Source organism: Vigna radiata, chromosome 8 (genome assembly GCF_000741045.1).
Source record: "Vigna radiata var. radiata cultivar VC1973A chromosome 8, Vradiata_ver6, whole genome shotgun sequence".
Taxonomy (NCBI): Eukaryota; Viridiplantae; Streptophyta; class Magnoliopsida; order Fabales; family Fabaceae; genus Vigna; species Vigna radiata.
Window position 1 is genome coordinate 8,468,736 of NC_028358.1, and position 26,323 is coordinate 8,495,058.

The 26,323-nt window shown below is 32.1% G+C and overlaps 1 protein-coding gene across 11 annotated transcripts; it reads right to left on the reverse strand.

Annotated features, from left to right (window-relative positions):
- Positions 1 to 18,611: 18,611 nt before the first annotated feature.
- LOC106772568 (protein root UVB sensitive 5) lies at positions 18,612 to 25,734 on the reverse strand. 11 transcript variants are annotated; one of them, XM_022784667.1, is made up of 16 exons: positions 25,323 to 25,731; positions 24,886 to 24,932; positions 24,353 to 24,499; positions 24,128 to 24,228; positions 23,672 to 23,730; positions 23,477 to 23,523; positions 23,320 to 23,398; positions 23,148 to 23,220; positions 22,082 to 22,171; positions 21,383 to 21,442; positions 21,178 to 21,291; positions 20,904 to 20,997; positions 20,697 to 20,757; positions 20,494 to 20,612; positions 20,278 to 20,375; positions 18,612 to 19,665 (listed from the first exon to the last, which is right to left on the reverse strand). In XM_022784667.1, exons 1-16 carry the CDS (start codon positions 25,475 to 25,477, stop codon positions 19,432 to 19,434), a joined length of 1,578 nt encoding a protein of 525 aa, XP_022640388.1. In that variant the 5' UTR covers positions 25,478 to 25,731; the 3' UTR covers positions 18,612 to 19,431. The 11 variants fall into 11 exon arrangements, 8 of the variants coding, with proteins under 8 accessions (XP_022640388.1, XP_022640392.1, XP_022640390.1 ...); XM_022784671.1 differs by having other exon boundaries at positions 24,353 to 24,510; positions 24,873 to 24,932; positions 25,323 to 25,638; XM_022784669.1 differs by having other exon boundaries at positions 18,613 to 19,665; positions 24,873 to 24,932; positions 25,323 to 25,378.
- Between the last annotated feature and the right edge of the window lie 589 nt (positions 25,735 to 26,323).

The window sequence follows — 26,323 nt, forward strand, 5'->3', positions numbered from 1 at the left end:
ATCTGCTACAAAACGACGAAAAGACAATATAGGGATTCCGTTGATAGCAAAGTGAAAGTGAAAATCAAGCTTCCATTGACAGTGAAGTGGGTTGGATTAACTATCAAAATAATGTATGTCTTCAATTTAAGGTTAGCGTTTTTTATGTTTTTCATCTTTGAATGTTGTGCTTTTTTGTAATTTTGCATGTAATGTGGTCGAGTGAGTACATGTTTATGGAATTAGTTGAAAGTGGTGGTCCATCATTATGTGTGAGGGTGTTGAGGTTGTGGTCCCCATTTGAAATCGATCTGTTGATGTGTTTGTGGTAATGAATATAATATCTCTTATATTCCTTGGGAATTGTAATATTTCATAGGATTATAGGATATATATATATATTAGTTGAGATGTACAAGTCGGTTTTCGAAGTGGTGTTTAATCATGGTGGAAAGTTTATGAATAATGCGTCACTGAAATATGTTGGAGAAAGCAATACATTGTTATATGACCTAAACAAATTCAACTACTTTGAGATTTTGTCAATTCTAAAGGAGATGAGTTATGTCAATGTAAAGAAGTTGTGGTATCTAGTAAAGGAAGATTATGTGGTTGAAGGATGGAATTGTTGTGTGATGATAAAGATGCATGTCATATGGTGAACATTGCCACACTAAATGATCAAGTTCACTTGTATGTTGTACACATAGTGTCTGACTCTTAAATAATAAATATGCTAGAATATTTTCCTCCTAAGGGTGATGATAATAAGGGTGGTTGTATGGATGAGGTTAGGGGTGAGGATGAATCATTAGAGAGAAATTGTCATATATATAGGAGGGGCTTAGTTTGGAAGGCATGAAATGTTATTTATGTATTCAACTGTGATATGCATTTGGAACTTCATGATAGAGGTTGTACTCGAGTCAAATTTAATGTGCAATTAAGTGCAGTATAATACTAGGAAGCGACTCTCAAGTCGTCTCCCAAGGACCAAATGTGGTTCAGGAATTAGATCGAACATGTTTTGGAAGGTGGTTTTTTGAAGAGTTTCGTGAATGGAAATGAACCAAATGAAACATGAATGCAAACACAGATTAAAAATGGTTGGCATTAGCTCAATTACAATGCTTTCAATCAAAGATTAACAACAATTACTCACTCCTCTAACTCCTAATCCAACACAAGTTAACTAACTAAGCGAAGACTAACCATGTTTTCATAAAAGCGAATTAAGAAAACGCCTTGTACACATTCAATCAATTTTGCACCATATAGTCCAATCGAGTAAGCGAAGATTAAAAACCCAATTAGACAACTAAGCATATACCCAATCACAAGCACAAAATAGATTCAATAATGAGCCAAGTCAGATTAGCGAAATCAAACTTTCAACTAAGAAATCTCACGAAAATGATGCAATTTCACTAACGACCAACCAACAAACCTAAGCTAACATTAAATCAAAATTACAGCAGCAAAACGAAAGTACAATAAATCTGGAATGAAAATGCACAAAATAGAATCGTAAAACAACTTCAAAAATGCAACAAATTTGGTAAAATGAAACTGAAATTGGACAACGAAATTAGGCAATTAATGTGCAGCACAAAACGAAGTGGGAATAGGTAAATGAAACTAAAATGGAAGATGAAGATGAAATAAGAGGCAAGGAACGAAATTGCAATTGAATTTAAAAATGAGATTCATACATTAATTGAAAGGAAAAGAGAACAAAACCTAAAACCCCCAAAGGGGAGGGGGGAGAAGAAGAGAACGCCCAATGCTCCAAAACCCTAGAACCAAAAACACAAAAAATGAGTGGAGGAAGCGGTTTCCCAAATCTGATTTTGGGTTTTAATAGGGCAAAAGATGAAAATGCCCTCTATATGGGCTTCACCTAAATGTTGACCAAAAATGGGCCCAAAGTCATAAAGTTTGACCCAATTACATTATAAACAAATTTAAATGATGTGGCCACTTTTTGTCCCAAAATATGATTCCAAAATTGTCCAACAAATAATAATTGGAATACTTAGGCCCAAATAATTCAAATTAATGAAAATAAGAATTAATAGTCCAATTAAGCCCAAATAGTGAAAATGAGACAATAATGGAGAATTAAACACAATTTAGTAATATAATTCGATGCAAAAAACTAAGTGAATAGTACAAAATAGTGATTCATCAAAATAAACCACACTTGGTCTTTTGCACGCCTAGGCAAAATCAAGATGCAGAATAAGGAATAATATAGAAGATATCAAGAGAGTGACACAACCTCAGGAAACAAAAACAAAAAGACACACAAGTAAACAAACAAATTTACACAATCCTCATTGAATCCTGGAAAGAGAAAAGGAGTAGACAACATCCAACACACAAATAATTAGAGAAAGCAGATACTCATAGAAATCATCCAAGTAATTCAAAATGTGGCAAAATAATTAATCAACTTAAGAGATGAACCAAGAGCAACAGAACCTCACAAATGCATTATCACTACATCTATCAAGTGCCTAGGGTAAACAATTGTAACAATGCACTCAAGAAAGCAAGCAACAAACAAACTTGGGAAGCCTCTAATATCAACACTCAAAACATATGCATGTTTAAATCAAAAGGTATTTTTAGGGTTGTAATGAGGCCAAGGAAAAGGGAAGATAAGATATGGATAAGAAGCTACAAACCAAAACAAATAGAGGAGTAATGGGGAACAAGTGAAAACACAATCAAATTACACACAAAACCTCTAATTTTATCCTTTTCTTGACTCCACTACTATTCAAAAATTTTATTTATCCTATTTTTACTTTTATTTTTCTTTCTTTTCTTGTTTGGTCTATTTTCTTTTCTCTCTTTTTTTAGAATACACTGACCGTAAGAGATAAAATACACAACATATTTACAAAAGCAAACAAGAAGGGGACCCAACTAGCCAATTCATAAGAGGAGACCACACTTGTTCCCAAAACAATTCCAAAGCTCCAAAATTTCCTAAGGTTAAGGTAATCATGGTTTCTCACTTAAGGCTGATGTATGAGCTTCAAAATGAAGGAAAGGGGAAAACATAGGCTTAAAGGGGTTATCAAAGGATTAAAACAAGGTAAGATTATTTGGCTAGAGAGGCTCAAGAAAACAATTGCCTTTATCACTTCCAAACATGCATATCAATCAAGAATTATCAACAAAATTCAATCCAAGGCACATGTGCAAGCAACCAAGAGATATATCACACACAAGAAAGAACATGAAGTGGCTCAAATTCTCACACAAGGTATTTCTATCATAGTCAAATCAACCCCTCAAACATCATAATCATCTTTCCAATCAAAGAAAAGCAAGGATTTTCAATCATAAGTATAAATCAAGTGAAGTGAAGGACGAGTCTACAACCTAAACAAATTCCAGAAAACAAGAGAAACATGCAAAATTGTATACAAGACACAGCAAAAACAACCTAGAAAAGTAAAAACTTAAAAAAGAAAACAAAAACGAACAAAGAAAAATCAAAATCTCCCCCAATAGGCCACACTTAAACTACACAATGTCCTCAATATGTCACAAACAATAAGATCAGAGGAATCAGTACAATCAACAGATCATGGACAAGTGTAATAAAAGTGGAGAAGGGAGGAGAAGGGAAAAGAAAAACTCTCCTGAGTTAGGGTGGAAGATGCCAAACTTGATTTAGCAGAGAAGTGTCTTCCATAAATGGATCAAGAAAGGAACTGCCGAGGAAGTGCTTTATCTGCCAAATTTGATCGCGTAGAGAGATGTCTTCCACAAATGGATCAAGGAAGGAAGGATTCTTGATGAGTGTGTTTAGTTGATGCCTATTGATCTTTAAGCTTTTGTGTATGTGAGCACCCTTGTCATCAATTGTGGGTGTTTGTTGGTCAAATTCATGTGTACCTCGTGTAATAGGGTTAGTGCATTGTGGCTCCATAGAATTGACATGCAAAGGTATAACACCCAATCTCAATGTATCAAGCTGAACATTAGAAATACTCTCAGAACATGAATCAAGTTAAGATTTAGAAGCAATATCAAGCATAGGCTCAAATTCATGTTCAGTGCATGGATAAGAATACTCAGATAGGATGACAAAAATTGTTTCTCATCATGCAAATAGTTGAAATTGAAAGCATGCTCATCAACATCATAATCAAATTAAGGTACGTTTACCCCACTTCCCTGAAGGTTTTTGAGTAGCGAAGAAGTCGTCCAAGAATAGTCGCTTAAGATATTCCCAAGCAGTGATGGACCAAGGAGGAAGAAAATACAACCAATCCCTTGTTGTTCCCTATAATGAGTGCAGAAATGTCCTTAAGAACATGTGATCATCCAGGACATGTGGAGGCTTCATTGTAAAACAAATGATATGGAACTCCTCCAAATGTTTATGTGCGCATTCACCTGCAAAACCATGAAACTTAGGTAGAGTCCAGTGGTGAGAATGCATGGAACATCCTCATCATGTGGAAACAACTCACAAGGAGTACTCTCACGAGTTGAAGGAGGAGTCATATTATTCTCAGCATAGAAATCAGCAGAATATACATGAGAATCATAATCAAAGTTAGATTCAGAAGGAGAATGATAATCAGAGTCATTGGTAGAATAAGCATTATGCACATAACCAAAATAAGTAGACATAGAGAAGGAGAATGTTAATGATTATGCAACTAATGAACTAATGAACAAATGGTATGCACAAACTATCAAGTCTTAGAATGCCTAACTAATCTATGAAAAGTCCTATCAATTTCAAGATCAATGGGTGGTAATGGCCCAAGATTGCCCCTAGTCATACACTAAGTCAACTCTATCAACAAAAGTCAACACAGTGAAAACATAGGGGGTTAACATCAAGTATATGCAAATCAATTCATAATAGACAGAAAATTTGTGACAAACCCCCAAAAATCATGAAAAGATAGCACAAAACATTTCAAAGAAAAACTCAAAGTATAGATATGTTAATCGACACAGGAAAATGTGAAAAAGGATAAAAGTAAAACTTAAAAAATAAAAAAGAAATAGTAAACGACTTTTTTCGGATTTAGAGGCCTAACCTTTTGGCATAAGCAATGACCAATTAATAGGTCGTATTTTTTTATCCAAAAAGCACGTATGATTTAGAGGCCTAACCTTTTGGCATAAGCAATGACCAATTAATAGGTCGTATTTTTTTATCCAAAAAGCACGTATGATTTGTCCAATTCAGACTCTATGAGCAAAAGTTAATATTTTTGGAAGTTTGGGCTCACTTGTTTTTCACAAAACTAAATCTGGACAACCACAAGTACTTCTGAGATTTTCCTATCAAAATATGAGCCAAAAGAAGTGACCACACCAAATTTCAACAAAAAATAAGACCCCTAGATATGAAAACAAAAAATGCGCATTAATTAGACAAAACTGGTCACTATTCACAATAGCACATCACAAATGACTTCAAATTTATATCCCACTTCTAATAGTACACACACACACGCACACACACACACTCAATACAACTGCAAAATCAATGACAATACAACTACAAAACACAATGCAACAATGTGACTAGAATTCAACATAGACACAACACGAAATCACATAATACAAAACACAAACAACATTAAACACTAACAAAGACCTAAAACTGAACCTTTGGTCATCGACAACGGTGCCAAAATTTGATTGAGGTCGTACCCGGGTCAAATTTAATATGCAATTAAGTGTTGTACAATACTAGGAAGCGACTCATAGGTCGTCTCTCAAGGACCAAATGTGGTTCATAAATTAGATCGAACACATGGTGGGGGTGGTTTTTTTGAAGAGTTTTATGAATGACAATGAACCAAATTAAACACAAATGCAAACATAGATAAAAAATGGTTGGCATTAGCTTAATCACAATGCTTTCAATCACAAATTAACAACAATTACTCACTTCTCTAACTCCTTGATGAGTTGTCGCAACCCATACAAATTTCATTGCATATTAGAAATGCAGTATAGCTAGGAAGTGACTCTTAAGTCGTCTCTCAATGACCAATTTTGCGGTTCGAGAATCAAGTCAAACACGAAGGGGGGGTGTGAAAGGATTGTGAGTGCAGATAAACTAAATTAAAACACGGATGCAACAGAAATGTAAAAACAGAATTGCAAAACGAAATCACATATAGAATAAAAACGGTTGGTCATTAACTCAATCACTATTAAATTAACACAATCGAACATAACAGACAACATTAAAGTAAACAGAAACCATTGACCGAACATAACAGATAGCATAATGAACGAAGACAGTAAACTAAATGATCCTAAAACAAGACATGTAAACTAATTTAACATGCAGTAGGTAATAAAGAAACACTTGACTAAAAATGAAATATGCATATGAACCCAACTAAATGTAAAGAATAAGCTAAACATTAAATTGCAATTCATCATGAAAAAGCTCTAAATAAAAAGAAAGCGTGAAACTAGAAAAAACCCAAGTGACTAAGCTGCCTCCAAAGTTCGAAAATGTCACGCTTCTCAAATTTAAAAGAAAGAAAATTTCATACGTCTCTTTCAAATTTAACAATGCATGTGCACCTAAAAAAAATATAAATAAATCACCGTGTTGCTTCTTTAATTAAATCAATTGCACCGCTTGCAGATTCTCCCTTTGCCAAATGAATAAACGCCCAAAATAAAAAAAAAAAAAAAAAAAACAGCAACTCCTTCTTTCCTTCATTGAAATCCACACTAACTCCTTTTGTAAAAGCAAACAAAATAATGATGACAATCCATTCTCCTTGCAGCAACTTTAGCATTACTTTTAAAGGAAAGCACGTGATGGCCTAAGAAAAGAAAAATTCAAAAGAAGGAGATGCACCGTATGCAGGTGGCGGCAGCACCACTCTTACAAAGTGAATTCAGTAATTTTTTTTTCTCTTCCAGTACCGTGACACACCAGCTCAAGCATTTGAAATTAAAAATAAATCACATGTGATGCACACCTGTCTTGCTTTCAAATGAAAATAAATTTTCCTAGTACCAAGTGCTGCAACATTCCAACACATAGTCATCATAAAGATCAACAAAATAAAAACATGTAACAGTGAGAGAAACCTACATTTCGGAAATGTAATGGTGAACGTTAAAGAAGGCAAATGATAAATCCAGCAAAATTAAATTAATGTTAAGCAAACACTTCAATGCTTCTTAAACTAACCTCTCGGTTTCTAAAAGCAAGCTAAATAAAAGTCCACAAAACCAGTTGTGTGCTTCCTAGAATTCATTCCCTAACCGTAACACATGCTGTTGCAGCATTTCCTCAAATCACTGAGCCAAATGATTCAGCCTTCATTCTCCAAGAAGAGTGTGTGGCGGCTGGAAGCATGTGCTTCCTTAATTCATCCATAATCAAAATACATTAGAAGCTCCATGGAAAAAAAACTGAGTGGTGCCCCTTCCAAAATTGTATCTGCCGAGTGTGAGAGCTCAAAATAATGTGACGGCTGCTAGGTTTCTTTTCTAGGATCATGTGTCCTAAAATTGGGGTGGGGTCCACCCTAAAAAAATAAAACCCTAGGGTGCCAAGTGTCCTACAATTTGGGCCCATCATAATTTTTAACAATGGCCCAATGTGCAAAAGTTTGTCTAAAAAGTTTAAACAATTAAAATTACAATACAACTAAAATTTAAAATGTCTGAATGGAGAGTCTTGAATTTATTTGGTGTCCTCCAAATGTCCTAAATTGTGTTTCCAAAATTTTCCCTGAAAATAATAATGCAAATAATTAGCTCAGAAAATTCAAATTAGAATTTCTGGTCAAATTAAGCATAATTAGGAAAAACGGGAAAATACCGGACAATTAAGCACAATTCCCTGATTAATTCTAGCACAATAAACTAAGTGAAATCAATAAAATATCGAGTCATCACTCCTAATCTAACACAAGCTAACCAACTAAGCGAAGACTAACCATGTTTTCATAAAAGCGAATTAAGCAAACGCCTTGCACACATTCAATCAATTCAGCACCATACAGTCCAATCGACTAAGCAATGATTAAACACCAATTAGGAAAATAAGTGTATACTCAATCGCAAGCACAAAACAGATTCAATAGTGATTATCAACCCTCTTATTCTTAGGAACTTCAATATGTATTATGCACCCTCTTTTGCTTTGGAACTTATTTTGCTTACTGTATGTACCTATGTTTCTTAGCAACTTATGTCTTTTAAAGAACAATGTTCTCTATTCGAATGTATTTGGAATTAATATCATGTGTACTTGCAGCAGAATTTGACTTCTATGCTTATCTGTATATTGCAAAAAACAACTTACTTTTTTAATTAAATTACATTTCAAAAATATTCAACTAAGTTCATCGCACTGGCTACAACCCACAAACTACATAGCTTGCTAATGATAACACATGTCACTTTTACAACATTTGATGGAATTTTAAACAACATAGCAACAAGGATGATGTTAATCAAGCCTAGAATCGAATCATCAATATTAGCAACTTAACCCATTTTCCAGAAATCATAAGGGATTTTTCCAAATTATAGATATTTTTCCTTTGTTTACCAATAATAGCATCTGTTTCATCCTTATTGTCTTCATTTCACCATTTGAAATAATTACACCCTTTAAAATCTCATTTTCACTCTGTTATTAAAAAAATCCAACAAAAAAGAATATTTTATTGATAGGAAACACTTATTAACAGGAAAAATAATATACTCTGAATGAACATAAAACCATAGACCAAAACCTTGTAGTTTAGGAAACCCCAAAATTGTTTCTCGCTATTCTTAACAATTTTAGCCACTCTCAACATTGCAACCTTGCCATAATGGAAAATTGGTGTTCCACTCAATTAATCCCCCAAACCAACCACTAGGAGAGGAGACATTGTCATTTTGTATCCCCCGCGAGCAAGATGAACAATCCTGATTGTGAGACATTACAAACTTCATCAACCATCAATCGATCATGACCACACTTCTTTAACCAACTACCAAGGAGAGAGCAAAATCGAGACCTCAAACTTCAATTAGGGCAAGCTTCAAACTTCTCTACTAAAAGGAAATACTCCACGCCTAAAAAACACCATTTCCACTATACAATTACAAATTTTGACACGTATATGTTGTCTTTTTCCACATCACCACACTTTTAATGTTGTCTCTGAAAAACTAACGGGGAAGGACTTGATTGATACATATTAACGAATTTGGGGATGAAATTGACACAAAATTAAAAGCAGAGACCAAATTGACTCACTCCCACCAAAATAGAGACCATCTGAGTAATTAAGCCTTTATATTATTATTTGATCACAAATTGCCATAAAAAGTAAATTTATTAATTTTTATAACAACTATCTAAAAAGGTAACAAAGACTATTAATTTTTATCGTTAACAAAGTCAATATATATTTTGTTTAGTGATAATGCACTAATTAAATTTAAATATACTTATACTCAATTATTAATGTTGTGTTCACATGTAAGGATCACATTGTTCAAAGGTGTGACCAAGTTATTCTCAAACTTAGCAAGAGCTGCTCGTGGTCGATCGTACATATCGATCTACTAAGTTGATATGTATTTGGTCCCTACTTGTTCGACTAGGATGACATTACACTAATTGTAATATCTACAAGAAGCTACAATAATTTGAGATTAACAGGTAATTGGGTCACATGGCCCAAGTCCGTATAAGTAAAAAGTCCATGAAAAGTAATATAAATAACGCATTTTACAAAGTATGTTAACTATGTTCATTGATTACCACATTTATTGTTAACTGAAACACTTTGCTGACTTAGGTGTTAGAGTGTCTTCTACATGCAAAACCCATGCTCGACCTAAGGAGAACGGGTATCTTGAAGCAAGACGAATATCCCAAAGGAGGATGAGTACCTTTAGAGTCAAAGGCTTGAAGTGTTCGAAGTGTTTTTAGACTCTTCACAAGATATATTTAGCCATGTAAAAACAAAATGAACTAGGTATGACAAATTTAAGAGATGAATGGTGTTCTTACGTCGTGAGTTGTGAGCGAGTGTGAAAGTGAAAATGCAGAATGCATCAATAATCTCATGTTGCTAAAGTTGCGAATATTTGTAAGGATAAAATGTGTTTTTTTTCTTTATTCTCTATCACGTGGTGTCATAACATTTTCATGTGTTTTGTTGTGCCTCTAAGTTTCACAAACCATATTGTTTATCTGGGTGGAGAAGAATCAGTTGTATAACTAGTTCTTGTGTGTACCAAAGTGTGAAGAATTGATTAGATAAACTACATGAGTGAAAATGTTTGAGTTTCCTATGATAATTTATATTATAATAATAATATTACTCGTTCCTTGAATTTATATTATAATAATATATATTAGAATAATAATATTATGTAGAATAATTATATTAATAATATATTATCTATAATAATAATAATTAACAATTGTAATATAATATAATATATAATAATGATAATAATAATATATTTTATATATAAAAAATTATAATAAATAGTTATAATAATATTATATATATATATATATATAACATTATTATTATTAATAATAATAATAATAGTATATTATATATAATAATTATAATAATAATAATAACACTAATTTATTTTTTTATCAATCTTATTAATCAATTCACTGACATACTTCACGCACATATCTATTCACTTAAATCTATTTTTTTAATTATATTTGTATACTTTTAACATAGCTGTAACAGTAGAAGTGAAATGATAGGACATAGTATCACAAGAAAGATTTTCCTTGCTCCCGAAGATTAACAATTGAAATGAAAGCACTTGTAAAATTCATCCACTAAGTTAAGCAATTTCTATGTAGCCAAACTTCTTTATTTATTTATTGTTCACGATTGCCTAAGTTACATTATTCCCAAAGTCAAAATTAAACACACTTAATTAAAGGTCTTAGATTATTATGAACATTTTATTATCAAATTTAGATGTAGTCAAATATTATATAATAGTCATCACATGATTAATATTATATATAAGTTAATAAATTATAATATAAAGTATAATTTACAGTTATCCAAAAACAACTATAAATTTTAGATTTTATATACAAAAAGTTCTAGAGAAAACTATTTACAAAGTTAACATGAAGGAAATTTACACAACAGTGTCTCTTCCATCAAGAGCATGCTCTACTGAGAGCTCATCACCCTCTGCTCACATCCACAAGATGATCATAGTCAAACAAGGAACATAGTCATATACAAACACAAATACAAATAGAAGGGTAGGCTAGATATAAAAAGATTCACAAATAGAAGAAAATACAAAACATTAACAATCAAGCATATAGAATAACTAACTTCAAAGATCTTAAACATGTTATGACTTAGACTTGATTGTCCTGATTTAGAATGATAGTCGAGCTATGGCGGGTTGTGCACTTGTGTGACCTTTACTGCTTTGCAAAACCATTGTCAACGGGTTTCACCCTACCACACTCACAAGGTTAGTCTATTCCACGCCTTGGAGCATACTGGAAGCCCCCAAGACTAAGACCTCCTGCTACTCTTCACCATATGTGTCAATCATCTCTACTTGAGAATGAAAGACTATTACAGTTCAGGATAACCCCCAAGACTAAGCTCCCTGCATTCATTCTAAACATACTTGAACCACACCAAGAGATACCACTTTGAAACTTACTTACATAACTTTGAAACCATACTTTCACTTTGAATCTCAACTCATGAATTTAATACACATATAAACTCATACATAATCATACGTCATTCCTAGATGAATCAAAACATCACTAAAATCAATCAAGAACAAAGAAGACAAGTATAACATAAAATTTTGACCATTCACTTAACGACTACTCTCGTTGAGCGACCCCCGAGCTCTCTTGCTCAGCGACCTAGTTCGTTAAGCGAATACATAGATAGCGCTCCCAGACCCCAACCTTCTCGCTCAGCGACTCAACTCGTTGTTCGAATAAAATTCCCAGTGATCCTAGACTTCAACCTCTCGCCCAACGACCCAACTCGCTAGGCAAATGTTTAGACAATGGTCCAGACCCTCAACTCTCTCGCCCAACGACTCCACTCACTAGGCAAATCCACAGACAGAGTGCCCAACTCTACAGCCACTCCTTGAGCGACTCCACTCGCTCAGCGAGTCTGCATAATTCTGTAGCACCAAACTGCAGAATTATGAACCTAAACCAAAATGATCAATTTGAGATATTTTCCCAAACTTATAATCCTCCAAGATCATATTATACACTTAAATAAACTAACCCTCCTAACCTCATTCTAAAGTGTTTGACAACCAAATTAAACTTCAAAATCTACACATCCTCTACTTAAGGACCCAAATTGAATCCCAAATTGAATTCTACCACTTTTGACATAATTTCAAGTAACTTAGGGACTCTAACAAGTCCTAAATGACTTATTAAGACTATTTCGACTAACCATTTGAGCACTCTACTCCCAAATCAAATTTTGACTACCTCACTTCCTCCAAACTACCTCTAATTAAAGAAAAAATATAATTACTCATCAACAACCCTTCTTACCACAAATTTCCAACATATTATACATTAAAAAATAGTCCAAACATCTTTTAATACATTTCGCAATCAAAGTTCACCAATCTACACTCAAAACAGTCAAATTATAATAGGTCTATCCTAAAAATCTAATTTCAGTTCAGCCAACACAATATTCATATACTCTTCATACATACACAATTAATTATCAATTAAAGCAAACTCTAGCTTCCCTTACCTCAATATAACTTTGCACAACTCAATAAAACCCCAATAGTTGCTTTCTTCGCAAGGAAATTCTAGAAACACCTACAAATCACCAATTGGTGATGGGAAACCAACCTTAGAACCTAAATTGAGCTAAGAATCAAGAAAGGGAAACTCTCCCCACATGCAAGAAAAAATTTCTTTGCATGCTCACAAATTTAGAGGAAAACTAAGAAAAGGGAACGAAACTTACTTACTCTAATTAAAAAATTGATCGATTGGAAAGGTAGCCCTCGACGCCAGAATCGTTTAGACATCTCTTGATCGTCGAACAGATAATCCAAGAGTAAGAAAGGATAGAGAGATGGTAGAGAAGTTAAGAGAATATATTTTAGAGAAATAGAAGGTATTTTAGATAATTAAACTGAGTTTAGAAATTTCAATTTACATTATACGATTATTTTAAAATCAAATACTCGGTCTCATTATTTTAATATATCTATCAACTCTAATACTTTATTTTTTAGATTCTTACAATTTTCTATATAATACATTAATGATAATGTATAATTACTGAAATAAAATAAAAAAAACCAACTTAGTAATATTTTAAAATTGAATTAGATATTATGTTTTACTTTAATGAGATTTGTTTTCTTTATCATATCACCTACATCATTAGTGAATTATTCACAAATACTTAATTTTACACAATAACATAAATTAAAAATCTCTCATCTATTAATATATGTTTAAATCATAATAATAATAATAATATATAAGTGGTGTAGAATCTTATCTCATAAACTTGTGAAGTTAAGTTAAGAATAAATTTATTTACTTAAAAAATTCAATTTTTTTATGATAAATGTTATAAGTATGATATTATTCATTTAAAAGATAATGAATTATATTCTACAAAAATTATTTGGGTCCACATTCTCTTTGGAGAGACCCCCATATAATTCACCAAACGCTGAAGAAATGTGTTGAAGAAAGTATTAAGAAAAAACTGTGTAAGAATGATGTTATCCAAATTTGTTGTGTTGGATTTCCTTTGACGTGGAAAGCGAAGCAAGAAATTGGAGTGTCGGAGAATGATTTGTTGGTAATTTAATTATTGAAAGCAGTTATAAAGGTTTTATTCAGTGATTTTTGTTGGATAAAGTTTAGTTAGTTAGTTAATCTTCACGCCACCACGGAATCTAATCCTTTTGGTTTTGGATTGATGGATTCCTTGCCAAAGGAAAAGATGAATTTTGGATCATACTTGCAAGTAACGTCATCAACCAAGCTTCTTCAACCGTGCATCTTTAAAATGATCGTTTATTGGATACAGATCATTTTCAAATTTTGATGACTTAATTAATTAGAATATTAGTTCTTATATTAAGGTATATAATTTTTTTTTTATTTTTATATTTTATTTAATTCAATTTTAATATTTATTAAATAGAATAAAATTAATTACTTTTGTTAAATGAGTATCATGTGGTTTAAAATCTGATACATTTAATTATTATATCATTAAGATCTTAATAAAAAGATCTTAAGATATTGTTAAATTTTTTTTAATGAAAGAAAGCTGCAAGAATGGTGTGAGAAGTTGTAAATTCAAGACTCACTAGGTATTTGGGAGGTATAAGATTGATTTGAAAAAAATATATTTTATTTATAATATATCAAAACTTAGCTACGTAAAATAATATAAAAATCAAAATAAATTATATAATTAAATATAAAAGAATTAATTTTACAGAGATTTTGAGTATGAATTCGTGGACAATTAACAAGATATTAAAAAAAATATTATCTTTTACATAAATTTAGATTTTTTATAAATAATATTGAGTATAAATTATTATTGAATAAATATTTTAAAGAAATACTAATAATATTTATAGAATTAACACGAGTGAATAAACTTAAATTATCATTGAAATAATACTTATGTTAAATATATAATATTAAAATAGTCAACATTAACATAATAATACCTTATTATATATAATAATTAGTTGTGTTCGTTTGAATATATTTGGAAGAGAGTAATTGAGAGGATTTAAAAAGATTTAAAGATATTTTTTTGTTGTTTATTTGAATACATTTGGAGATAAGTGAGAGTAGATTTGAAAGTAAAATTTGTGAAAATTAATGTAAGATTTAATTTATATGACAGATTAAAAAAATTTAGTTCCAAATTCACTCTTAAATACCTCCAAATCTATTCAAATAAAAAAAAAAATTATCATCAAATCCTTTCAATTACTCTCCCTCAAATCCACTCAAGTGAACAAGGTCTAAGATTGTCAAACTACTAATATTAATTATGATATATAAATATCATTATAATAAACATAGATTTAAGCGGAAGACTTAATTGAGTTTTGTTGGATTGTATTTTTTAACATGATTATTGGGTTTAGTAGAAGAAAAATCAAATTATTATTTTAATTTTTGTAATAATTAATCGCTGTATCATTTTGATACACAAGTGTTTGGTGGATAGATGTTGGTTTAAATTGAAGCGTAATCTAGTTGTGTTTGAAATGGTTGAGTGTTCATTAATTGAAGAAAGTGACCCTTTAAACAATTTTGATTTGTTGATGGTGAGATGGTAACAGCCTCATTAATGAGAGATTGGGAAAAGGAAAAAATAATATAAAAAGGTAGCAAAAGATGGAAACAAAAATCAACATAACATTGTTTTTCTTGCATATTTACAACTACACGTTTCTTTTACACGTGTATACATGACAAACGTGTATTCAAACTTTATCTAAGTTCAGTTTTTTATGTTACACAAGAATGTTTGTCAGTGTAACACATTTACCTAAATAGGTTGAAAATATGGTAATAATAAGAGGATATACTTCGTCGTTATTTTATATTAAGGAAATTATGATGCACGTTTTGTGATTGAAAATTTAGAAAAATCAAGAACGTCTTATAATAGTTCAGATTCTCTCATTTTATGTCATTATAAAATACACTGATTTTAATTTTTTTTTAAATATTAAAATTAATGTATTTTAAATGCATATAAAAGTACAATATAAAAAATTTAATAGAATTTTTAATAGTTAGCTAGTAATAAAATCAAAAAATCAACTAAATATTTGAGGAAAAGCAACAATAAAGACTGGAAAAATGAAACAAGAATAAGTATAGAGATTGAAACATGTCCAAACAAATATGGTTTTAATATTATAAACTTAAGTATTTGTTTTACCAGACAACTACTTTTTTAAATTTTGTCATTCAAATTATGGTTGTATTTAATTTTTAACAAGATGATGAAAAAAGTTTTAAGAAATAAATCAAAAGTGGAACATCCCATGTCATTTAGAAAAAATCATAGTCAAATAATGTGTTGTGATTCTTTTTACGTTTAATACTTATTTTAGTCTTTTTAATCAAAGTGTTTAAAGTAGTCATATTTTTTTTTAGATGTTCACAGTTATTTTATATTTTGTAAAAACAATTCAAATTGATTAGGATGTTAAAAACATTATGATTATGTTTCTAATGACAAATCTATGACTGATTCTTCATTTCTACACAGAAAAAGCTAAGTATATGATCTATTCTCTTTCTCAATATTCTCAGTAAATTAACTTTTTAAGTGGAAATTCTTTGATAGAATTGTTTATTCTTAATACCTTCGTATTTTATATTTTATAATAAAGTGATTCATATTTTAGCATTTAATATAACTTAAAAAATTGATTGTATGCTTGCGTAATATGGCAATATTAAACATTTTTATTTCACTTTTTATATATATATATTTTATTTTATTTTATTCTTAATAAATTCTCGTCTTCTTTTTCGTTCGAACCATCACCACTTACAACAACTATCATCTTTTTTGAATCACCACTCCGTTAATTACCGCAAAAGCTTTCTTGTTTCTCTCTGTCGTGCAACCATAAATCTGAAACAACAAACCATACCCAAATCACAATCATCAGTGTCATTGTTCTAGAACCATCATCGCAAATTCCCTTCTTCTAAAAAACAAGAGAAACCTTCGTTCAAACCTCGATGCAAGGAACCACCACAAAACCCCAAATTGAGAACACGAAACCCTAATTGCGATCATCCTTTTCTCGCAAATAACAACTAAGCCACAATAGCGACACCCTAAAATCATAAATAAAAAACTCCTAATATGCAAAAACCCAAATCGCATCGTCACTCCACCATGTTCGTCTTCTACACCTAGAGACAACTTCGTTCTTCATCGTGAGAAGCATAGGAAACTCAAAAGCCTAACCCTACTCAGCTTAAATTTAACTTTAACTTTTAACATTGCCACGTCAATTAGTGTTTTTAACTAATGCTATCAAAATAAGTTGTAACCCATTAGCCAACCCGGCCCACCACGGGTTTGAGTCGGGTTGGGTTTGAAAAAAATGTAATGTTTTTATGCGGGCTAGCCCTCAACCCGGCTCACTTAGAACTCCACTCACCCGGGTTGACTCACTAACCCACCTAATTTAATTAAATTATTTATTATTTTGTGTTTCAATAAGATGTTTCAAGAGAGAAAAATATTATAATTTTTTTCATCAAAACTCTAATATTATAAATGGACAAGTGATACAAAAATTATCAATATTAAAAACTTATTTGTTTGTCTTTTGTACATGTACACTTGGATTGTATGAATTTTTTTTTATTTTGAATTTCTTTAGAGTTTAACATCATTTTAATGTGAAATTTATTTAAATTTGAATTAAAAAAATTGTAACTTTTTTATTTTAAGAAAAAATTATAATTAAATGAGTTACAGAGCCAACTCGTTTAACCCACCAACCCGTGATGAGTCAGACCGGGTTCGAATTTTTTCAACTCACTAATAAGTGAGTCGGGTTGGATTGACTCACTAAGTGACCAACCTGTGGTGAACTGGACCGGGTCAAGCCGGATTACTCGTTTTGACAGTTCTATTTTGAACACCATAAGCAAAAAGGACAAATTGGAACTGCTTTTACAAAATATGAAACAACTGTGAACATCTAAAAAAAGAATAGAACCACTTTAAACACTTTGACCAAACTAACAATATATTAAACCTTCTTTTATTTTATGGTTCTTTACTCACCGTGAGGATTTAACAAATAAGTGAAATGTGTACAAATTGAAAACTTTGATAATAAAATATATTTAGAAAACTTGAATTGTAAAATTTATAAATTAATGATAATTAATTAAAAGGTAAAATATGTCATCAAAGCAACATTCTCCTCCCTTACTGCGAGTGTTATAAGAATATTAATTTTTTTCTAATATACTCCAAATATATTACATTAATGTGTATCTTTATAGTAAGTAAAAAATAATGTATTTATGGAAAACGTAAGTATTTTGTCGTAAAAATACTTTTAATAAATAAAATATTTATTGTTGCTTGTCAAAAAGTATAATTGTCTCCACCCAAAAAATGTAGGTAAGAGGGTGATAATAACTAAAATATATTCCCTACTCCTAATATGCTATTGTGCTTTAGTGTTTGTGTTGAGACAAATACGTACTTTTCTGCTTACTTCATAGAGTAAAAGATGATAAGTGAATGTTCAATAATGCAGGTAGTATGATTTGGCTTGTTTGGAATGAAGTAGCACCACCCAAGTAACTATATTCTATAATGGAAAAGCTATTTTGTGCATTTAATGATTAATATAAAGACAATGATAATGCTTGGATTGTTGCTAAAATATTATCATTAGATGACTAGATAACTTATGGCATGCAAAAATGAACATCTTATTGAAGATTTAAATTCCTCTGCAGAATTAAGCTTTGGAAGTGCATGGGAGCATCTTCATCCTATTCTGATGGTGGAGCTAAGAATTGAAGTGAAGCAAGCTATTTAGGAATATTTCCATATTAGCTACTTTATACTTGTTCAGTACAGAAAGTGCAGAATATCAAATTCTCTTTAATGCTACTGCTAGTGAATGACCACAAGCCAGAAAAGTTGTCAACTACAAGGATTTGGCTTAGAAAGGAAGGAATTAATTAATATGAAGAGCTGTAGTTGGCATATAATAACTTCAAACATTGAAAACATAGTAGAAACTCTGGTTCTTCACCTATAAAGTACGATAAGTCCACAAGTTACCTCACAGATAAAGGCATTACATATTTGGTAAAATGGTAACACAAGACAACCATGAATTTAGGCTTTAAAACCCTATACCCTCGTTTCCCATATCATCTTTATACAGCGCAGTTAATTTGATTAAATCAGCATTAATTTCTCCCTCAAAAGGTGAACCAATGAACTTTTTATGAAGACAGAATAACGAACTGCTTTAGACTAAAGATAGCAGGATTAACTTAACTGATACATCCACAGAAGTCATGAATACCAAACATGAATGAAATTTGTCCCCAAAAATTGCATACAAGAAATATTTTGAACAAAATTGAGAACAAATGGTTTACAACTGGAGCCTCCCTATGAAGTATCAAAGACAGTATTGGGTATTTAATGAATTAATACAATGTCTCCTTTAATTGAATGTCTGCGTGTGAATATAATATCTTGATCTGAATGCTTGCAAAACTGCTTACAGAATTTACAATTTGATTTATGCCTCCACTATCAAGAAAGACCTCATGATGGTCATATGATTTTGCACTATAAAACATCATCAGCTTCATCACTGTAGAATTTAGAGGGGGTTGGTATTATCATCAATAAAGAGGTTTTTTGGAACCTTCAAATTTAATTGCTGAGTATCCCATTCTGCATCTTTCAACTTTTGAATGAAATCCTCAAACTTTTCTTCCAATTGCATTAGGCTGTTAGCAATTTGATCACTAATATTAACATCACTATCCCAGTTCTCATTCAGCCAGAAAGTCTGCCACACACTTCGTAATACGGAAACACTTGTGGCTCCAACCTGCAGTGTCATTATCAATGAGAAGGTGCAGTAAACTTATCCAGCTAAACATTTAGATTTTCCTAAATTCCGTAAGTAATTCTAAAATTCCCATCTCAAAGACACATAACAGCATTTCCCCATATTACTGTTTTGTGTTTGATTCTTTAAGTTGCTTCTACTATGTGCTTTATCTTCATGGCATCAATACTTTTTTCCTTGTTACTTTATAACCTCACTTATTGTTCTCAAGTTAGTCCTTGAGGTGGCAGCTAGTATTCTGTTTTAAATATTTCTATACTCTTTGGAAATTTGGAGAAGCATCAACTTGAGGCAACAAAGACAATGCAGCAGATACACGTCCTCTCACATAATAGCCCTTGTGGGCTAGAAGTATAGACCAATGAACAGAACAACTTGTCAAAAAAATTCAACTTTTTATTAATGAATGGTGGTGACAAGGATCAAATTCTAAGAATATGGTCAAAGAGTATATAAATACTATCAACGACCAAATATCCCAAGTGGCTTAAGTTGTTGGGTGAATGATCATGTCATGAATAATAATAATAAAATTTATGCAAAATGAAGATTGCTTTTCAGTTAATTCTCACTAGGGAATTTAAAGCATACCTTGAAAGAAACATAAAACCTCAAATCTTCTGGTTGCTGATTCACCATAAGAATATATTTCTCACTTGCATATAACTTTAGAAGTGCCTCCACCTGTTCTATTATAACATAATTATATGATTCTGACAGCGCTTTATTTGAACAAAACGGAAAATAATTAAGAACCTCTTGGTTTGCTTCGTAAAATTGTGACAATAGCAGCAATAGGTCCTATACCATAAAGTGAGATCTCTCCACACCGTCCATTTTCTCCAATGGCAAGCCAAAAATTATTTTTGGCTTCATGAACTGTGGCCAAGCTAATATATTCTCTTCTCTGTTGCAATCTGTGCATCCTGAAATAAAACCATTTGGCAATTTGAACATACGTGAAGAGAAATAACTGATGCAACATAGCATTGAATTTGTCTGAATGTAACCTGGAACAGTAGAATGTAACATGTATGATTTTACCAGTATGCGAGCACGCTTTAGATTTATCTGCAAATAGGTACACAAAAGGTAAATAACTAAACAAATCTAAGTGGATTTTTTTCCTTATTGTTTAGAGGAAACGGAAGGGATGTAGCTGTAAGATAGTCTTATGATCCTAAGTATTTGAACCTCATACACAAAATATTTGGTACCTATCCATGTTACAGAGAAAGAAAAACAAAAATATACATCTCTTCTGGGCAGCATAGAATCCATATTCTTTATCTTTCCGATGATTGTTTCCCTCTTGATTTTGGTAAGTAAATAAGCCACAAAGCAAGAAAAAAGGGAAACAGAACGGTTATCATCAGTGATATTATAAATCAATATCTTATACAAAGTCGATACAAGGTCTTTCTACAAGCTTGCATGCATAGAGATTTATATGCATTAGATTCCATATTATATTATACAGTGCATTCTTACTGTGTTAAACTGGAGAACTGAAAGTGATTCATAGCGTAGCCAAAGATGCAGAACTCGCATACTCAACCAAGTTAATGAAAGTACACCATATGATTTCACAAGGCCAGGTGTATCCTGCAAATATAAAATAAAATAGTGGAACCTGTCAACTAACCGTGTCTTGGTGCCAAGAATCAAAGCCCTCCTGAAAATGTATGTATTTTACCAGAATCAAAATGCCTAAAGCAAGGCCAACCAGTTGAGCAACCACTTCCCAAACTTCTTCCTGAGAAATTTTGATGAAACAATTGTGTGAGGAAAAACCTTTACGTTTTCCAAACTGTGGTACACTGACAATTGCTGAATCAATTAACAAAACTATTTAGTGAATAACATTGTATATACCAATTAACTCTAGGTCCAACATCTTGATTTTGCTTTCTGGCTCAAAGATTTGTCTAAGAATATATTAAAAGCTTTGGCATAACCTGAACTGGTATATGTAACTAAGAATAAATTTCTTTTTGTCATGAAAATTAGGTACATTATATTAAGACTTATTACTTAAGGCATCTTGCTATTAGTAGCATAATATCAGCCTCATTAACTGCTTTTTAGTGCTTACTTCCTTAACAAAGGCAAATAACACTTATATATGATTGATTAGTTTGGTGAATCAATCCCCAGCCAAGAGGCTCATTAAAGTTTTGGGATTGATAAAGGCAGCGCCATACGGAATTTTTCTCCATATGAGAAACATTCATGGAGGGAGAGGTCAACATTTAAATTAATATTTGAAAGCATGAGAATAACAAATACCAAATCAGTTTTCATAAAACTCGAGGCTTTCTAGATATAATCACAACAAAATACTATTACCAGAAATTACAGATTTCAATTCTAAGTTTAGAATGTGAGAGTACACCTTTGCTGCTACTTCTCCCAGATTTCCTGAAATTGCAAAGTGGTTTTGAATCACACGAAAAGAGGGATCTTTTAGTCCTCTTGCTACAGCCTGTTTGAATATCACGCATAAAATAATACAATCATATATAAATTGGATATTAAGCAATCCGTCTGCACACATTTAAGTGTGGAATTACAACTGCTTTTAAATATCTATTTTAAGGTTTTATGGTAAAAAAAGAATTTGTCATAACTACTTATTTTCGATGTGGGAATCCTCTTTTAAGTAGGGCTTGGAAGTGAACATTTTGACTCTATTGCTAGGAACTTTGTTGGGAGGATGCACGGAATGGCAAGAACAAAATGGTAGCCATTATTCATTTGGAATGTGAAGAGAAAGACTAAAAAAAGGGTATAATGAAAGGTCAAACTCTCCGTGTAAAAAAGGATAAAAATGGCACGGAAACTACCACCCCTCTCCAAAACAAATCCAGTAAAAGCCAATGTTATACGTTCTGTGCATAGGTAAATATAATTTATTTATGCTTACAAAATGCACAACCTCGTCAGCAATCAATATATGTATTCCATTATGCCAAATAAACAAGAGGTGGGTAACTTGTGTCTGTTTTCTATTCTATTCACCTTCATTCACTGTCTCTCTGACCTTCTCTGATTTTCTTATCCTTTTGGGGATAGAATTCCATCATATTTTTTATTTATTTTCCTCCTTGAACAATAAAAAAGTTAGTACCAGGAAAACGAATTTGGATTCTCTGCTGGATTTTTCTGTGCTATTTCTCTACTGTGTTTTCAAACTACATTGATGGACACTGATTTTGATGTTTTAATATATATTAAAAAGAAAAATTGAAGTACCAACATCAGTGTCTTTTAATGCTCAGCAGAGGACAGCACCAAAAACCCAGCAGAGAATCTGGACTCCAGGAAAAGGATAGCCAGAAAATGATATTAATCCAAAGTTAATCATTATCCATTAGATGTTCCCTTTTAATTCCACATCTTTATAATATTAATTAATAATAGTAGTTCTTTTAATAGAGTAAAGATGCACAATAAAGTACCTTGGTAAGATTTCCAAGAGATGCCAAAGGAAGGAAATAGCCAGGATATAGTTGGGTTGTCAGATCAAAAATGCTGCATGAGATGTCAGCAGTGTAAGACTCTCTCTCTCTCTCTCTAGATCCAGAGTTTATTTGCATGTTTGCATAGGAAAACAAGGCATACTACACAGACCTTCCAGCACTGCCAATAAAGTCTGCGTACATTCTCCATTGCTTGGGATCATCATCAAAAAGACTTCCAAACCTCCCGCCTGGCAAAAAGAGCAACATTTAGCTAAAACTAAAAATTCATATCTTTTGCTTCTTTCAGATTACTGTGAATGTCATACCAATGAATAAGCGTCCAACGGCTCCAATGCCATCCTTTGAGACCCATCTAAAGTTATAGAGCAAGAGCATAAAATTAATAACATACAAATTACACTGACAAATAATGGCAGCATGAAATTATTTATGATACTACTATATGCATATAAATGTTGTATTTGTATAAAAAAGCATAGGCTCTAAAACTTATGAGTCACCTGATGGCAGCAGCAGAAGCAGCCGCTGTGCTTCCAGAGAAAGAGCCAACACCAACAGCCTGTAGTTAAGTAGAAATTTTGACACGACAGATAGAAAGCACGTCATCATTCCTTGTATTTATGTGATAAAGAAGTCATTTTAAGGAAAAGAAAACATTGTTGTGGAGAACATGCAAATGCAAAATGTTAGACTCAGACGGTTTAGTATTAACAGATTTCAAAGGACATAACCTCTGAACATATATCAGGAAACTTTAGTCACTATTAGAAAATGTACTAAAGTAGCAAGGACATGACAACCATCTCTAATGATTTTTAAGATTTGACATTAAGCCTCCCTGACAATACAACAGGGCTTTGTGTAGTGTACTAATTATCAGTTTCAACAATAAGCATGCCAAATGCACAACAGCATATTTGAGAAAAAAATCAGTATTTTGAGCAAGATTGACATGCCTTTAGCAGACTCGAAGTCACAAGGGTGTGACAGATCCATCCAGTCACATTGGTAGGAAACTGTAGTAACATGTAATGCAAGTAATCGTCTGAAACTGATCCTGCATCATGACTGACAAAGTTAAGTAAACAAATTATTTGCCTCCAACTTTGCATAATCACTGAAGCTAAAACTCCAGAAGTTTCTCTCTGAAACATCCAATGAAGTGTTTAAATGTTAACCACCTGGAAAGCCTGCTGGTAGGATAAAATCTTTGATTGTGTCTGGAAGCCACAATAGTTTTTCATCGGGGGAATGGGAATCCTGAAACCTTTTTGCCCTAGTAGACCTTCCATCGTCAACAAGAAAGGTTTGCAACTGCGAATCATCACCTAATACATATCTGCTTATAAGATGAGGAAAAGTAATAGTTGAAGCCTGATTTATAGAAGACAACCAATGTACAATTTATGTAATTGAGGAAAGGGAAAAACAATAAAAAGCACAAGAGGTTGCTAGAATAATCTCGGGAACAACCAAACACAGACCACTATTTCCTTTTTGTTCAAATTTGATGCATGCAGACATTTAGCATTTCATTCACTTTCTCTTATGAAGTACAATGAGAATTAGCGTTCATGACTGTACACTTACAGAATGTTAGTAGTATGCTACTAACACAGAAACCTTCATGAATGTACAGTTACAGAATTTAAAAAGAAAATGAAGAACAGAACCCAAATTTTGGTAAAGTTGAGCAGAAACCTCTTCGCAGTACCATTGCTATATCTCTCCACCAAAATCACCCGCGATGAAACCTGACCTCTGAAAGAAAGAAAATAAAATAGTACAATGATAGTTTGTTGTAACAGTGAAACAGACCCTAATTCAAAAGTTTGGTTTGATTAATCAAGTTAACCCGGAAAAACTTTCTCCATAATCACTTTCTTCTTGTCATACAGATAACTTATCACAATTTTGTTGACTGAAATCGGCCACTGTAAAATATTTCTTCAACTTGCAAAATTTCTTTTTCCCCAAGGTAATTCTTCTATTTTCTTCTCTATAAGAGATAAGTTATCCACATTCCCTCATCCTCCATAAACTAATATATTTTTTTGGGTTAAGAAAAAAAAGTCAATATTGTCCGCACAAAAATCTACCCTTTTGAAGTTATCTTAGCAGAACAAAACAACCAAAAAAGAAGTATCGAACCCCCCATTATCAGCATTATCTTCGAAACTGGAGCGCTCAGAAGAGCATAGAACATGAAAGCAACGGGTTCTAAGTCTTTTTATCTTCATCTTCTCCACCTTCATTGAAGAATTGAATCTACTTGAAGAGAATGAAAATTGCAAGGTGTGAGACATTGTAAGAAACAACAAACTTCGAAGCTTCCTATGTGTTAATTGTGGAACAGCAACAAATATCGAAGAGTTTGGTTCTTGCTTCTTCTTCTGTGTCTGGCTGAAACTAACATGATTAACACTATCTCCAAAACTGGAAGGGTAGAACGCGCCACGAATCAAGAACCAGCCACGAAGCCGAATTTACTTTTGGGCTTAGATTATTGCTTTCTGCACCATCATATTTTCTTAATGTACACCATATTTCCTAAAACTCCAATTATAACCCTGCTGAAATTAATAGAAAAGGATAATGTCATATTCTTTTCGTGTTTTAGCTATAACTTCTTTCGATTGCACAATCTAAAATTTAAAAATATTAATTTGACATTTTGAAAAGGATAATGTCATATTCTTTTGATTTAAAAATCTATATTTTGAATAATACAATTAGTATATATATTGTATAATCCATTTACGATATGCTATTTGGGCCGAACGATTGCAATTAGTAACCGCATGGTCCAACATGATTATTGGGCCTCAATCATATTAATGATAAGTCATTATCGCTTCCGTTATTGGGCCAACGGTCTATCGCGACGATATAATCCATCGCGAATAATATCTTAACAATCTATATCAGAAAAGATTAAATAAGATATTAACAGCCAGATTTTCAGGTATAACCATTTATATTATATTCTGTTTATATTTGATAATAATCTATATATACAGGGCTGGAATCGTATACTAGGTACGCTCTCTCATACACTATTCTACCTTACAATATTATTAAGTGATTTCACTCTGCATTCTCATATTGAGAGCCATCAGCCTTGCTTTCGAGGCTCATCACCACTCACCCTG

What these genes read in the sequence shown, in the direction of transcription:
- LOC106772568 (XM_022784671.1), bottom strand. Translation starts at nt 25,477, where the DNA reads ATGTCTCACACCTTGCAATTTTCATTCTCTTCAAGTAGATTCAATTCT. An exon ending in TGACTTCGAGTCTGCTAAAG is followed by an intron (nt 23,731 to 24,127) that starts GCATGTCAATCT and finishes ACTTAACTACAG; the next exon opens with GCTGTTGGTGTTGGCTCTTT. An exon ending in GTTACATTCTACTGTTCCAG is followed by an intron (nt 20,613 to 20,696) that starts GTTACATTCAGA and finishes GTTTTATTTCAG; the next exon opens with GATGCACAGATTGCAACAGA.